Source organism: Ranitomeya variabilis, chromosome 8 (assembly GCF_051348905.1).
Source record: "Ranitomeya variabilis isolate aRanVar5 chromosome 8, aRanVar5.hap1, whole genome shotgun sequence".
NCBI lineage: Eukaryota > Metazoa > Chordata > Amphibia > Anura > Dendrobatidae > Ranitomeya > Ranitomeya variabilis.
The window spans coordinates 89,573,871-89,589,903 of NC_135239.1; the positions used below are offsets into that span (position 1 = coordinate 89,573,871).

Here is a 16,033-nt window from a genome sequence, read left to right on the forward strand (position 1 = left end):
CTTGTTTTGTATTTTTTTTATGACTGATCTACTGAAGTCTGATCTGCGGTTTTAAAGGGTTATTGTGAAAAAAAAATCCCCTATCCTTATCCCCTAACTTGCTGTTTGCTATGGGTCTGACCTCTTCGGACCTGCTTTGCATTCGCTTCTCTGTTCCATTCAGGATGGGGCTTCATGGGTTTCTAAAGTCCTGATTCTGGGACTGCTGGGGATCCCAGCTGTCGGACCTCAAGCAGTCAACAAATTACTCCTGATTTCATGGATAGGGGACAATTTGTTTTTTTGTTGGAGAGAGGACAACCCTTTATCTATATTTTGCTATCATGAATTAATAAAGATCATCTTAATGAATTAGGTATGTTCTCCAGTGTTGATAGATTAGCTTTAAATCTGCTGGAGGACCTGACAGTGCATCTTTACTGACCACACTTCGGTATTGTTATCTCTGTTGGCCTCTGTTTTTTCTTTTTGTGGGCATGTCAGAATTTCTTTCTCGCTTGGAGCAATAATGCTTGATCACGACTTGTTTGCACTGTTCGCATTTCACTGTGCAGCACCAATGGAACTTGCAGTTACAGCTGCTAATAATCTCAATCTTTTTCTCTTCTACTTTGAGACCACATTCCGTACAAAGCCTCCTGCAACTTCTCCTTTCCCATTGGGTCAGATTCTTTCCACTCTGGAGGCATTCCCTTCCTTCTGTACCTTGGAGACCTAGGCTGGCATTCTTTAAGCAATAATCAGGAGAGTCTTCCAAAAAAATGAGCTCAGTTTTGGCCACTGATCCAAAAGCATCTGCAATGGCTCCTCTATTATCCGCGCTGTTACCTGACCTAATCTTTCTCTTGTCCAACTCGAGTTTTAAGGCCTGGTCATGTTTGACCTTTAAATGGTTGCCAATATCCCGAAACTCTGCCAGTTGTAACCAACATGTCTGCACGCTGCAGCTTCCGGACACTCCATGGCACTTGCATGTTCTTTTCATCGTTGCTTTTACTGCCTGTTGACATGAAGAGATATACATTATTTAATTAGAAATGCTGTAGACTGTGAAAATATACTTTTGTACGTCTATGTAACCATATTCCAGTATTGTTGTGTTATTTGCTTGCATTGTATATTCTATGTAAACAATACATGTCTCTATAAACGATGTGAATTGGGATACCTAATATATAGTGATGAGCGAATATTCTCGTTACTTGAGATTTCTCGAGCACACTCGGGGGGTCCTTCAAGTATTTTTTAGTGCTCGGAGATTTAGTTTTCCTTGCCGCAGCTGAATGATTTACATCTGTTAGCCAGCATAAGTACATGTGGGGGTTGCCTGGTTGCTAGGGAATTTTCCCTTTGGGGCTAAGCAATTTTCGAAAGGTAATTATTACCAACTACCTTTTGCCCTATGACGTTATTTCCCATTTCAGAGCAGACACTTCATCAGTGGAGCAACTTCTCTTGCGTGCTGCTCTATTAACAGTGTCATTGATGATGTAATGGGGATTGACAGCCAGCTTAGCCTAAAGCAGCAGGGATCAGGCTGTCAATCAACATGAAGAAAAGGATCTGCTCTGTTGACGTGACGTCTCAGGAAGCCGAAGAATCGCCATTAGGAGCTGTGTGATACCACTGATCTGTCAGAGATCATCCCAGGGAAGCACAGGCAGGTCATTAACAACTGCCTGCCTGCTCATAACTGCTTAGCCCTCAGGAGAAAATAAAAGTCATAGGTAACCCCTGTGAAGGAATCACAAGCCTGCTGTCACATAAAGAAAGTGGAAGAAAGTCACAATATTTTTCTCATTTCCTACATCCTTGCTTGCCTGTTCCTGTTTTAAAACGTAGGTGTGCAGGGTGATGGGTGTAGAGAGAATTCACTCTGTCTGTGCCAAGTTGTATACATACAGCCCCAAAATAGTAAAATTGATCTTTGCTCTGGATGAAAGACTGGTTAGCTATGACTCTACAATGTCTTTAAAAATAATTTTTGATTTTTGAGATTCTCTACTGGGGTCTAAGGGGTATCGTTTCTCCTTATGGAGAGTGACATACCATCTCTGGCTTGTCAAGGTAAGGAGGCTTATTTGCCGTACAATGCTCCTTTGGGAATTTAAATATGCAAATTGCCTCTTCTGAGAAAAAGAGGACTTAACTCTATAGCGCCACCTGTTGGAAGTAGCGATCCTACAAGTCACAATCAACCCTTTAACGAGTCGTGCAATATGACTTAGGATAAAAGCCAAATCAGTATCTCAATTCGCAGACACGGTGTTTCGGGCTGTTGGCCCTCGTCAGTGCGAAGCATGAGAACTGATTTGGCTAGGTACCAAGATGGGTGCTCAAGTAGGATTCCAATCAAATTGTTATAAATATTATCACTTGCAACAGTAGAAGGGGATACACAGAGAAATGTGCTGGGCTAGTGGTCAAGAAGATGTCCAATGGAGATGATGGTGTTGAAGAAAGAGCAGTTTTATTAATCTACGCGTTTCAGAAATGAACAAACTCCATTAGGAAAAAACACAGTGAGGGCACCGAGAGATACTGGGGATTAAATAATCCAAAAACTGGAGCCAAGTGGCATAAAGTCACCCCCTGGAGGTGTGTACCGACAGTTTTCATTGTTCATTGGTTGTATTCAAACAGCAAGAAGGAAAACAAATGTAGGGAAAGCATTGTTTTATAATTGAGAGAAAACAAATAGTGGTAAAAGGATATTAAGGTCATAAAATAGATGCTATAAAACAGAATTAAAAAACAAAGAAAATTATTTTTATAAATGGAAGGTGTGAAAAAAAACGGAATCGAGAATCAACTATGTAAGATAACGAATGCAGTGTGTCTATGTTAGAACAGCGTACATTAGTGCAATACCGTGAGTTAAAGTGACTCAAAATGGGAGAAAAATGTAAAAAAGAAATATAATTGGAGATTGACAATTATTAGATGATTAGAATATAAGAAAAAGGATTATTATAATCCAGAAAATATGAAAGCGGGATTCGAACTACAGAAAGAAGTGCAATGAGTGTCTAAGTTGAAGGAGCGCACACAGCGTCCAAACTCGTGAGCTATAAAATAAACTGCTGAAATTAAGTGAATATGAAAAAAGAAGCAGATTCATAAGGAGCATACAGTTAAATAGCGGAAATGAGTTCCATAACTGTTAGAAGAATGGTGTAAGTGGACACCCTTCTGAAATAGAAATGAACTAAGCCAAAGCTTTGAGGCTTAAATATGTGTAAAACAGTGAAAAAAATAATCTACATAGGATAAATAAAGATTAAATTCATTGTAGAAAAAGAGTTACTAATTGGTGTATGGAGTTAATTAGAAAGCAAAAAGATATGTGACTCTATAAATGCTTAATTACAGAAAAGATGTTATAAAGATTAAAAATAAACAAACTTTTATAGAATAAATATCTAAAAGAACTGAAATTAGTTATTAAAAATGTGTGTGCTTCAAATAGTTAGAAGGAAAAATAGATATAATCAGGAGAATCTGATAGATACGAAATTTAAAGAGGGAAGGAGTGTTCAAAAGCAAATATGCAGATCAATGTGTAAAATTTACCAATAAATTCACAAAATACAGAATTGTAAAATGTCATTATTACCATAAGTAATTATATATACCGTAACTGCCAACAGTTTTTGTAGTCATTTAGGTTATGTTAGATTAGATGTATGTATATAATTGCCTGATAATTTACATTTAAAAACTAAAAACTGCTCATTGCCAAAAGGGGCAGAGGAAAGGAAAGAGGCGGGCAGGTAGGGGGTACAATTTTATTTGTATTAGTCTAAAAAGTACATGTATAAAAATGTGGATAATTACAAATAAATATATTAGAAATGGGATAAAAATTGTATTAGTCTTAAAAAGATTTTTGCATAAAAGTGCAAGTATTCGCGTATTAATATATAAAATTACGTTTGATAAAAATGAAATTGTTGTGGACATGTTCATTGTTATGTCACTTATAATAAGGTTTGGAACCCCTAAAATGGTTGAAAGAAATGCCATGCTGATTCTTCGGAAGGCATCCACTCGTCATACTTTACAATATCGAGTAAAAAAATGGTGGGTGGCAAAGCTGCTGCATGAACGGGGCTAGACCATCGACAAAGGTGCTTCAGGCTTCACCTGAGAGAACTTGGTGGCTGCGCTGGTGTCTAAAAGATGCCGTGTGCTCATAGTCTATGAGTTACTGTGTTCAGTGGTCCACATTTGCAGTGCTTTGTTAGTTTGCCTAAGGTTTTAAATTAATAGTTGCTGAAAAACTTAACAAGTTTCAGGATAAAGAATTAGGAACGTAATCTTCGATCCTCCCAAGACCTCCTACTCTCCTCCACACTTATTCGATCCTCACACAAGCGCCTCCAAGATTTCTCCCGAATATCCCCTATCCTCTGGAATTCCATGCCTCAACACGTCCGATTATCCACCACCCTCGGATCCTTCAGACGGAACCTGAAAACCCATCTCTTCAGGAAAGCCTACAGCCTACAATAACCATGCCGCCGCCTCACCACCACCAGAGCCGCCGACTCACCGCCTCACCACCGCCAGAGCCGCCGCCTCACCACCGCCAGAGCCGCCGCCTCACCACCGCCAGAGCCGCCGCCTCACCCCTACCTTCTGTCTCTTCCCCACTATCCCATAGAATGTAAGTCCGCAAGGACAGGGTTCTCTCCCCTCTGTACCAGTCTGTCACTGTAAACCTGTTTACTGTAAACAATATGTATAACCCTGTATGTAACCCCTTTCTCATGTACAGCACCATGGAATTAATGGTGCTATATAAATAAATAATAATAATAATAGGCAGCAGGGTGGCTCAGTGGTTAGCACTCTAGCCTTCCAGCGCTGGAATCCTGGCTTCACATCCCACCAGTGGCACCATTTACAAGGAGTTTGTATGCTCTCCTTGTGTTTGCGAGGGTTTCCTCCATAATGATACAGTCTTTAGATTGTGAGCTCTTTTGTGATGATAAAGTGGTGTGGGATAACATGGTGCCACTCACTCAGTGTAAAAGTGAACCTGACAGCTGGTTCATGGTGCCCGAACCACAGGAAGCATAAACTGGCTGTCATTTCCGACAGTTATGTATTAGGCTATATTTACATCACGTTTTAGTCTCATTATCAGTGTCTCTGTTGGGTCTTTTCCTTCTTAAGCCCTGAAAAATGTAATGCTAATTTTTATGATCTTTACATGGGGGAGTGACTCACAGTGTAGTAATGCATAGCAGCCTAAATACATGTCCCCATTGGATCCTGTGAACCACGCCCTCTTGTAAAAACCATAAAAATATTGAAAAGAAAAACGGCATGCTCTGGGGAGCTGTGAGAAAAAAGTAAGAGCAAAAACTGGTCACTTTTGACTTGGTGACAGGCCCTCTATAACAAAGATTATTGTTTTAGGCTCCTAATCCCAAACAAAAGTGACATTATACCAAGGTGTGAACACTAGTTAATACTAAGAACACACTTCTCTAAAGGTACCGTCACACTAGGCGATATCGCCAGCAATCCGTGACGTTGCAGCGACCTGGATGGCGATATCGCTGTATTTGACACGCAGCAGCGATCTGGATCCCGCTGTGAAATTGCTGGTCGCTGCTAGAAGGTCTGCACATTATTTGGTCGCTAGGTCGCCGTGTATCGCCGTGTTTGACAGCAAAAGCGACGATACCAGCGATATTTTACACTGGTAACCAGGGTAAACATCGGGTTACTAAGCGCAGGGCCGCGCTTAGTAACCCGATGTTTACCCTGGTTACCAGCGTAAAAGTTAAAAAAACAAACAGTACATACTCACCTGCGCGTCCCCCAGCCTCTGCTTCCTGACACTAAAGCGCCGGCCCTAAACTGAAAGTGAAAGCAACAGCGGTGACGTCACCGCTCTGCTGTTAGGGCCGGAGCTCAGTCAGCGTCAGGATGCAGAGGCTGGGGGACGCGCAGGTGAGCATGTACTGTTTGTTTTTTTAACTTTTACGCTGGTAACCAGGGTAAACATCGGGTTACTAAGCGCGGCCCTGCGCTTAGCAACCCGATGTTTACCCTGGTTACCCGGGGACCTCGGCATCGCTGGTCGCTGGAGAGCGGTCTGTGTGACAGCTCTCCAGCGACCACACAGCGACGCTGCAGCGATCGGCATTGCTGTCGCTATCGCTGCAGCGTCGCTTAATGTGACGGTACCTTAACACCTCTAAGAATGCTGGACAGGGTTTGTATATGCTAAGTAAAGATGTGAATGCTCTGGCCAATTGTGGACATATCAGCCACACAAGGGCCCAGGCGTTAAAGAAGTCCATTGTCACCTCCAAAGTAGGTGGAATTGTGCACTATAATGACCTATTGGATGGCAAAAGGGCCCATATATTGATGTTACACAAGGGCCTCTTTTGTCTGTGTCCATCAGTGGTTTTGTCCAATAGTTCCAGTAAGAATAAAGTTGACCATACACACCAAAAAGCTTTAGAAAGCTGACAGCCATCTCTCCTGAGTCCCCTACGTGCAGGAACACTCGGACGAGAGTGTTCTCTATATAAAAGAGCTGCTACTAGAATCTATCTCTATACTGAACAAATAGTTTGACCATTGAACTCCATTAAGCTGGATCCTGAGCTCCCCAATATTATCTGTTTTGATGCTCCCGCACACATTAGAAGGTCAGTTGATCCTGCTGAAATTAGTGGGTTTGATCAACCTTTATCTAATGCATATGGGGACATTAACTTGCAATGACCTCCTATTATACAGCATTTCTCTAACGCTATTCTATTTTAAGTTATGTTGTTAAATTTAAGAAACATGTCAAAAAAAGAATTTACTGAGCAAACAAATGTCAATGAACTTACGAGTCTTCCAGCTTCGTTGTTATGCAGGTTCATTAAGGCTCGGGCATCGTGTCCTGTCTCCAGCCCATCAACGAAAAGTTTTGAGATTCTTTCTCCAAATTCAACATTATCACTGCATCCACCCCATACCCAGCCTCTGCCACCTACATATAAGAAATAAAATTCAAAATTTTATTATTATTATTTATTATTATAGCGCCATTTAGTCCATGGCGCTTTATAAAGCTCTGACAAAAATTAAGAGACCACCACATCAAAACCCTGTCATGGGCAGTCCTATCTCCAGACCTGAACCCCACTGAAAACCTCTGGAATGTAATCAAGAGGATGATGGATAGTCGCAAGCCATCAAACAAAGAAGAACTGCTTACATTTTTGTGCCAGAAGCAGCGTGAATGACAGGTGGAAAGCATGCCAAGACGCATGAAAGCTGTGATTAAAAATTATGGTTATTCCACAAAATATTGATTTCTGAACTCTTCCTGAGTTAAAACATTAGTATTGTTGTTTTTAAATTATTATAAACTTGTTTTCTTTGCATTATTTGAGGTCTGAAAGCACAGTTTTTTTTTTTTTTTATTTGACCATTTCTCCTTTTCAGAAGCTTGGAAATTCGGAGACATGTTGTCAGTAGTTTATAGAATAAAAAAAACTATTTACATTTTACTCAAAAATATACCTATGAAGAGAAAAATCAGACAAACTGAAAATTTTGCAGTGGTAAGTAATTTATGCCAGAGCTGTATGTGAATGTTGCTATATATACAATATCAAGGTCGCTATCAAAAGTAACATTGGGCATTTAACAATATGAATGCATGTTTTATTTTTAATCAGTAAAACCAATGTTATTTGGCACATGTATCCTAATGACCTTTCTGAGCCTCCCCCTGCTGAGCGTTGCAATCAATGACTATTAAATGACACTGCTGGACACTGGCCGGGGTACCTAGGAAATTACTGATATAAATTAGCATGAAAATCCCTATCTCTACCTGTGACAGAAATAAAATAAAAAGCAGAGCATTAATCTACAGTAGGTAACCCAAAGGCATAGCCAAGTGTACGACATTGATCATCAACCTATCAATCTCTCTCTCCCCATCATATACATACTTTTAATTTACTTGTAGAATTTAAATAGAGATAAAATGGTTCTAGATGATAAAACTCACCAATACGTCCATTTCTAGAGTCATCACATCCACAATTATCAAAATCTCCCATACTACAGTTCCTGGTCAATGTGTACATTACTCCGGCTGAGCTGATAGCATGTACAAATGATGTTTCTCTTGTGGCTGAAGGAGTAAAGCATAAAGACAAATGTCTGATTATTATCATACTGAGTTGAGCTGCTCACAGACTATTCTGATGGGACGACCCCTGCTTTTTTAGCTCCACTGTAGTAAATACTTACTTCCTGAACCGGCACAATTTCGCCGATCTCTCTGCTTTGTCTATTGGTGGTCATAAACCATGTCGCTGATTGGCTGCTGCTTTCCCTATTTCCTCAGTGTAAAAGACGTCTAGTGGCCATGTGAGATTGTTTATTAAAAAGGAGTTATTCAGTAGTAGTGTTAAACCCTTAATGACAGTCAATGTCTAACATTCACATCAGGGCACATGATCGTGGTGTTATGCCATTTTGGGTGCCCATTGCCACTGCCACCTCCAGCAATGAAAATTATGGGGTGTTGATGTTCAGTATCTTGCACTTCCTATAAAGCTCAGCTATAAGCTGTGGGAGACTATGATTTTAGCTGTATACTGTAATAATGTGATATTGCAGTATATATAGATATATATATATATATATTTATATATAAAAATTGATCAAAGGATTGCTGCTTTAAAGAGAGCCTCCTAAGACATCTATATGGGCATGTACATTATAGAAAGCTGAATAAAATGATACCTTGATGTCTGTGATCTGATGTCTTATGCCAGAGAAACTCATGTTTTTCTTATATGTTTCAGCTGTTTCAGGCTATGGGCTGGACATAGATCTCTCTACGACTCTGACTCCAGAAATTTTTTTAAATAGAAGGGGTCGTTCTCAATGAGGTGTGTAATGGCCGCTCTCTGCTCTCCTGATCTCGCTGCAGAGCTGGGTGTTATTATACCTGACACACTGCAGGTTCTTCTCAGCTTCAGCTTCCATATCACAGGCAGACAAGGTTGTAATATTGTTGGAAAACAACAGAGCTGTGAAAGCTGCAGCAAATGTGATTGTAAGGGTAAGTTCACATTCGGCATTTTTTCTTTTTCTCTGCAGCAAAACTTGATCTCTTGGCAAGAAAGAAGCTACCGAAAAAAAGCGTTTTCCTTAGTTTTTCTTGCATTTTTTGCTGCCTTCTTGATTGTGGTTTGATTGTGCTTTTCGCTGCAGTTTTAGCATACTAGATTTGTCTCCTGTGCATGCTGATAATGTTTAGTGTTGAAAAAAAAGTCTTATTCTATAGAATCAGGTTTTGGCACAAAAAAACTCAATAAAATCTGATACTTGCGTTTTTAGTGCGTTTTTTCACCATACAATCAGGGTATGTGCAGACAATCCAGAACTAGCAGCGGTTTAGATGCAGCACATGTTCGATGCGTCCAAAGCGGTGCCGTCTATTGAACGCAGGTGGATCCACATGTGATCACTGAACCATGCGGATTTACCGCATTCAATACACTCTATGGGTGAAATTTATCTTGTGGAGAATCTCATCTCTGCAAGAGAAATTGAGTTGCTGTGGTCTGGAAAGACGCGCCGCATGTCCGTCTCCGTGGGTGAGCCGCAGGTGTCTGTGCACGCGTAGTGGATATGAGATTTCTTGAAATCCCATCCACTATGTTGTAACATTTGGACGCTGCACATGTTACGCAGTGTCCAACCCCCAGCGTTTACGGATTGTCTGCACATACTCTCATTTTAATGGGTGAAAAACGCTGAAAGAAGTGAGATGCTCCATTGTGCAAAAAATAATGCAAAGTACAAATCCTGATGGCAAAAAAAAAACAAAGCTGTGTGCATGAGATTTCTGAAATCTCCTAGACTTTGCTGGCACTGTAAAACACAGCTGAAAAGTTGCATGAAAAAAAAAGCCTAGCGTGAACTTAGCCTTAGGGCTGTCCCACACGTCCAGATAATTCCGGTACCGGAATAAATCGGTACCGGAGTTATCCGTGTCCGTGTGCCTGGGAACTCACGTAGGCCATACGTGCGGCACACGTGTGCCGCCCGTATGGCGAGTGGGTACCACACGGAGCGTGTGGTACCCACGCGTGTGGTACCCTGCATCGTGCTGAAGCCGCGATTCATATGTTCCCTGCAGCAGCGTTTGCTGCAGAGAAAATATGAATAACAGTGTTTAAAATAAAGATCTATGTGTCCGCCGCCCCCGCTGTTCTGAAAATACTTACCCGCCTCCCTCGCTGCTTCCTGGTCTGGCCGCGGCTTCTAGTGTATGCGGTCATGTGGGGCCGATCATTTACAGTCATGAATATGTGGCTCCACCTCCCATAGGGGCGGAGCCGACTATTCATGATTGTAAATGAGCGGCCCCACGTGACCGCATACAGTAGAAGGCGCGGGGCAGAGAGGAAGGAGTGACAGCCAACGTGGGAGCGGGTGAGTATTTTCAGGACAGCGGGGGGGCGCACAGGGGGTGGGAGGGCGGCGGACACATAGATCTTTATTTTAAACACTATTATTCATATTTTCTCTGCAGCAAACGCTGCTGCAGGGAACATGTGAATCGCGGCTTCAGCACCATGTGGGGGGGACAGCGCTTACTGTAGCGCTGTCTCCTGCACGCACACGGACCCCAGACGAAGAACGTCCGTGTGAGGTCCGTGTTTTACACGGACCCATTGACTCTATTGGGTCCGTGTAATACGTGCGCTCCCACGAACACTGACATGTCTCCGTGTTTGGCACACGGAGACACGGTCCGCAAAAAATCAATGACATCTGAACAGATGCATTGATTTTTATGGGTCTACGTGTGTCAGTGTCTCCGGTACGTGAGGAAACTGTCACCTCATGTACCGGAGCCACTGACGTGTGAAACCGGCCTTAGAAGACAAAGTTGAGTTTTTCTGTACTGTGTTACATATCTCACACTAGTAACTAGTATAATAAGCTTTAGGCTGGGGTCACACTACTGTAGAATACAGACGAGTCCTAGGCGAGAAAACCTCACATAGCGCTCGGACCGGTGTTAATCTATGGGGCAACTCACATCACCTTATTTTTTCTCAGGCATATTCGACGAGCGTGTAAAATTGCAGCATGCTGTGATTGTACATGTATATCGTGCAACCCTCGCCAATGCAAGCCTATAGGTGCGAAAATAAATTGGACACCACATGGACCACCCGTCTAGCTTGCAACAAATACGCAGCCATTTTCCTCATTTCAGCCCATTGAGCCATTAAATTAAATGGGGAAAAGCAGTGAGAAATATAAAGCCATACCCATGTCATACAGATATATAGGTGTGAGAAAATCGCATCATCGCTTTGCAAACTCATTGCATACGTATGACCATACGGAGAACACTTGTGCGACTCTCGGCCGAGAGAATTTCAACCAATTTTTCATACGTTAAGTGTGACCCCGGCCTTAGAGGTGAAGTCTCAGGGAGATTTCTATGCCCAGCTCATAGCTAGCAACATCTCATTTACATATAAGAAAAACATGGATTTTTATGGAATAAGACATTGGATTTTGGAAATCAAGGTATCATTTTTTACAGCTTCCTATGACCTACATGGACATATAGATGGCTTAGGAGGAGTGATCATATTGACAGATTCCTTTAAAATTTTCTAAGAAGACTTAAAAAAATCAAGTAAAAATGTTTTTAAAAAATATAAAGAAAAAAATAAAATCACTAATTCCAAACCTTTAATATTCTGGATGGATAAAAAAATGCAAATTATAGCATTTAAAAAAAACTAAAAATATAAAAAACATAAAATTACTTAATCCTTTTTTGTGAACATTAACAAAAAAAAATCAAAACACCATATTTGCCATTTTAAGTCACCAAACCTCCCCCAATAAATACATTAAAAAAATTAGAGTGGCATAAATAAAAACATCAGGTTTCCCACACGAAAATCATGCTCAGCACCATTAGTGGAATAATGAAAGTAGGATTCAAAAAATGGCAACATGAGCCAAAAATCATTGTTTTTACTCATTTCTCACTTTTCTTTTTACTACTTAGAAAAAAAATCCCCACACTATATGATCATACTATTGCCAGGTCATAGTTACCAAATATCAAGCACCTCAAACCTCCCCCCCCCAAAAAAAAAAAATGGCTCGTCAATGGAAAATTTAAAGTTATTGGTTTTGTAAGAACGAAAGTGTAAAAACAAAAACTGGCTGCAGTGTGAAGGGTTTGTCTCGGTTTGAGATCTATGTCTGCTGTCACTGTATGTGACTGCAGACTGGTGAATTGTGACAGTGTGTGATGCGCACGCTGTCACCATTTACTGGTATTGCTGGTGTGGGTAAATTGCGCACCTGCAGTCATGGGCTCACTAGTCTCATCCACCTTCACTCAATTGAAGTGAATTGAGAGAGTCGAACATGTCTAGTTGGCACACAACCGCATGTATGCAAATCGCATAATAGTGGTCATGTGACTGCTTGCTTGCACCAATAATATTGGGGAATTATGACAGTGTGTGTGCCACGCGCTGTCATGATTCAAAAGTCTGCAGTTTTTCTATAGATTCTGCACATATAGAAATGCCTCATTGGCTCACTTCCTCAACCTTTTTCAATATGGAAACATAGCATTTTGTGTCTACATTTAGAAAGGTGATGTGGCAAAACATATTAGACCATCTTAATGAATGATAATGATATTGAATATCACATTTTTGACATATAGAACTACAAATAATATTCATGAGTATATATATATATATATATATATATATATATATATATATATATATATATATATATATATATATACATTTCTTAATGGACATTCAAAACTTTTTTTCCCAAATTTTTCCCAATTTTGCCATATCAGTTTACTTACCACTTCTTAGTCCATTGTGGGTTGCTAGTTGAAGTGCGCTCTCAGGACAGTTCCACCGTTCCCACGCAAACTGGAACTTACACTCCTCAATGCCACTCTGGGCTCCCACTGCCACACTGGTAGAATATGTCAAGTAGGCCTGCAATAAGCGAAACACTATGGCTAGACCTATCTATGCAGATATACAAAACTGAAGTTAACTCAAATAAAACAAAAAAAGCACAAACTACCTTCGGTCCCGTCATCAAAAAGTTGTTAACTGACCTGAAACAGAGACAACAAAAAAAATTACTATTTTTTGATGTATTGCAGAATATTTTGGATTTCGCATTCAAATCTGAGTTTAAACTCACCATGCCGATGCAGTAAAGAATGGGCAAAATATAAGAACAGTGGTGAGGATGCAAAGTGTTCGGAATTCCATGGGTAAATTTCCTCTTGTTGTATAGTCCCAATTGATGTTCACAGGGAGGTGGTATATCCAACAAATGAGCAGTTGTAAGACCTGGGATAGCTATAAGGTATCTACAGGGTTGTAAGGACTCTTCTTTCTACTCTTGGCCAATAGCACAAGCTTAAATGAGAAGTTCAGTGGCTAAAGTGTGAAAAGGTGACGCCTACTGCAACACTTGAGAAGACAATGAAAGTGACCCAGAGCTACAGTGATAGAGCAATATACTTACAATAGTTGCTTTAAATCATATTAAAACATCACACATGACTAAGTCAATGTTTGTATTTGCAAAATGATAGCCAAATCTTTCTCATATCCATGAAAACAATGATGTTTTCTGTGTCATTTTATAATAATCGTAAAGCATTTAAATTGTTACCATTTATCGACAGATGTTTATGAATGGATCCATTGGAGACCTATACTGGAAAGAAGACTTCGACTCATAAAATGTGGATTAATGATAAATCATCTTTTTATTAGAGTTGGAAAATAATTTAATTCCATGGGGAAGTCTTGAAATCAGTTATCACTGGGATGTGATTTGTAACACTTCTCTCATGGATGCCTCTGAAACTGGCAGCCCCATGATCTTTGCCTAAGGGCATAAGAGATTTTTTTAAACGTACTAATCTTGCTGGGTAATTTGGGGTAAAATTGAGTCTTGGGCTCAAATGCCACCAAGTACAACTTCAGCAAGTAGTTTGTACTTTCACCCTGTGTTTATATGAATATTCTCTGGTTTCCTCCCACACTCCAAATAAATACATAAAGGGAATCTAGATTGTGAGCCCCAATGCGTACAATGATGATGATGTTTGTAAAGTGCTGTGGAATATGATGGTGCTGTGTAAGTAAAAAAATAAAAGCAGGCTACTTGTCATTATCACTTAAAGGGAATCTGTCAGCAGATTTTTGGTATGTAATCTGAGGACAGCATGAGGAACAGGCTGAGACACTAATTTCAGCGATGTGACACTTATTAGGCTGTGTGCTGTTGTTTTAATACAATGAGTATTTTATCAGCATTATATTAGCACTATCTGACTAGCTCACTAGTCTGACCACACCCCATTCTCTGATTAGCAGCTCACTGTCAATATACTGTCATGGTCTGTATGTGAATTCTGGTTTTGTGCTGCAGGAGTTAATGCTTTTGGCCTCTCTCTGGTTCTGGGAGGGCTTTAAATAGCCTCAATTAGGCTTTGTCCATTGTCGGTGATACTTTTGACCTCGGCTTAGTTCCTGACCCCTGTGTATCTGTGGATAATGTCTGCCTGTGTATGCTTACTTGTGTATGACCCGGTCCGTTTCAGCTTCTGATATTTCTGCCTGACTCTGTACTTGTTTTGCCTCTCTGTTATCTTTGAGCATAGTTTGTTCAACTCAAGACACGCGCACTGGCTCAGTGAGCAAGTGCGGTGTTCCTGACATATACAATGTACACAGAAAGCTGTGGTGTGGTCAAAGGGCCGCATTCTGTGCTCTGCTATATCTAAGAACTTTGCTTGTGTCACAACTACCCAGTAATCTAAGTGGCACATCACTAGACTAAGTGTCTCTTTTCTTACAAAGCTTCCCCCCCGTAGTGTCTTCTGATTTATTCACACTGCGGGGCTGGGATCCACAGGCAGGGCGGCCGCACAGGCGCAGTCAGCTAGACTGCATATGAGCACAGAGGACGGCCAGCGCTAACTGCGCCTGCCCAAGGCAGGAGAAAAGAGCGCAGGCGCCGGCTCATTTCAAAACAGGGATGAGGAGGCGGCGCCCGGCGTCAAGAAAATATGAGTGACGGCTGTGTGGCGTCTGCAGCAGGGGGGGAAAGGCCTGCCTCCTTGACTGAAGAAAGGTATTTGGGACAAATTACAAAATGGATTATTTCTACAGTTACAGTACCAATAACTTTTTTTTTTTTTTTCTCTTGAAATGTAAGTACCAATAACTAAAAGGGCCAACTTGTCAGAATGCAGCATTAGTGCTGCACAAGGTGGCTCTTTTAGTTTCAAACACCTGGGGGGGTGACAGGTTCCCTTTAATGGGCTAACAGCCACAGGTGGATCGCGATTCCACCCGTGGCTGTTAGAGGCACATGTCAGCTGTTCAAAACAGCTTACATGTGTCGGGAAAGATGTGGGCTCAGTGCCGGAGCCCACATCAAAGGGAGAGATTCCAATGTGGGTGTACTATTACGTCCAACATTGGAAAGGTTAAGAATGATGATTTTGTCTACCTAATATGTTGATTTAAATGAAAATGAAAAGTATAAAATAATGTCATAATTGAGTTTTGTACAACATTTCAGAAATTCATCACCTGAATATCCTCTATAAAAATGTATCTTTCTTTTTACTTTTGATGAATTAGCCTAAAGGTGTTGAAAAACCATCTTATTCACCCATACTTTGATTTGTAGTTCATTCACTGCAATGATCAATGCTGTGTAAGTAGAAACTGATAGACTCTATAAAACATTACGAGGCCTACATGATTGTAACATGTTCTATCCTGTCTGTCCAGAACCACAGCACAAAGCAGTGAACTAAAAGTAACTATCAGTGCGTGATAGCCCCAGGACTGACCAAAAATGGGGAGTATTTACAGAGACCAAGGGATAGCAAATCATTTGACTATTCTTAAAGGGAATCTGTCAGTAGGAT

The 16,033-nt window shown here is 40.8% G+C and overlaps 1 protein-coding gene and 1 long non-coding RNA gene across 2 annotated transcripts in view; one reads left to right on the top strand and one right to left on the bottom strand.

Moving 5' to 3' along the window:
* WNT8A (Wnt family member 8A) lies at positions 1-13,431 on the bottom strand. The gene is made up of 6 exons (XM_077278160.1): positions 13,276-13,431; positions 13,153-13,186; positions 12,923-13,061; positions 8,042-8,167; positions 6,867-7,009; positions 1-1,000 (listed from the first exon to the last, which is right to left on the bottom strand). The coding sequence occupies exons 1-6, from the start codon at positions 13,344-13,346 to the stop codon at positions 440-442; spliced, it is 1,074 nt and encodes a 357-aa protein (XP_077134275.1). The 5' UTR covers positions 13,347-13,431; the 3' UTR covers positions 1-439.
* The window catches only part of LOC143788468 (uncharacterized), a 24,642-nt gene continuing 16,083 nt past the window's right edge, over positions 7,475-16,033 (top strand). Inside the window, exons 1-2 of the long non-coding RNA XR_013218640.1 lie at positions 7,475-7,586; positions 8,847-9,106. This is a non-coding gene — a long non-coding RNA (uncharacterized LOC143788468). The remainder of the gene's footprint in view (positions 7,587-8,846; positions 9,107-16,033) is intronic.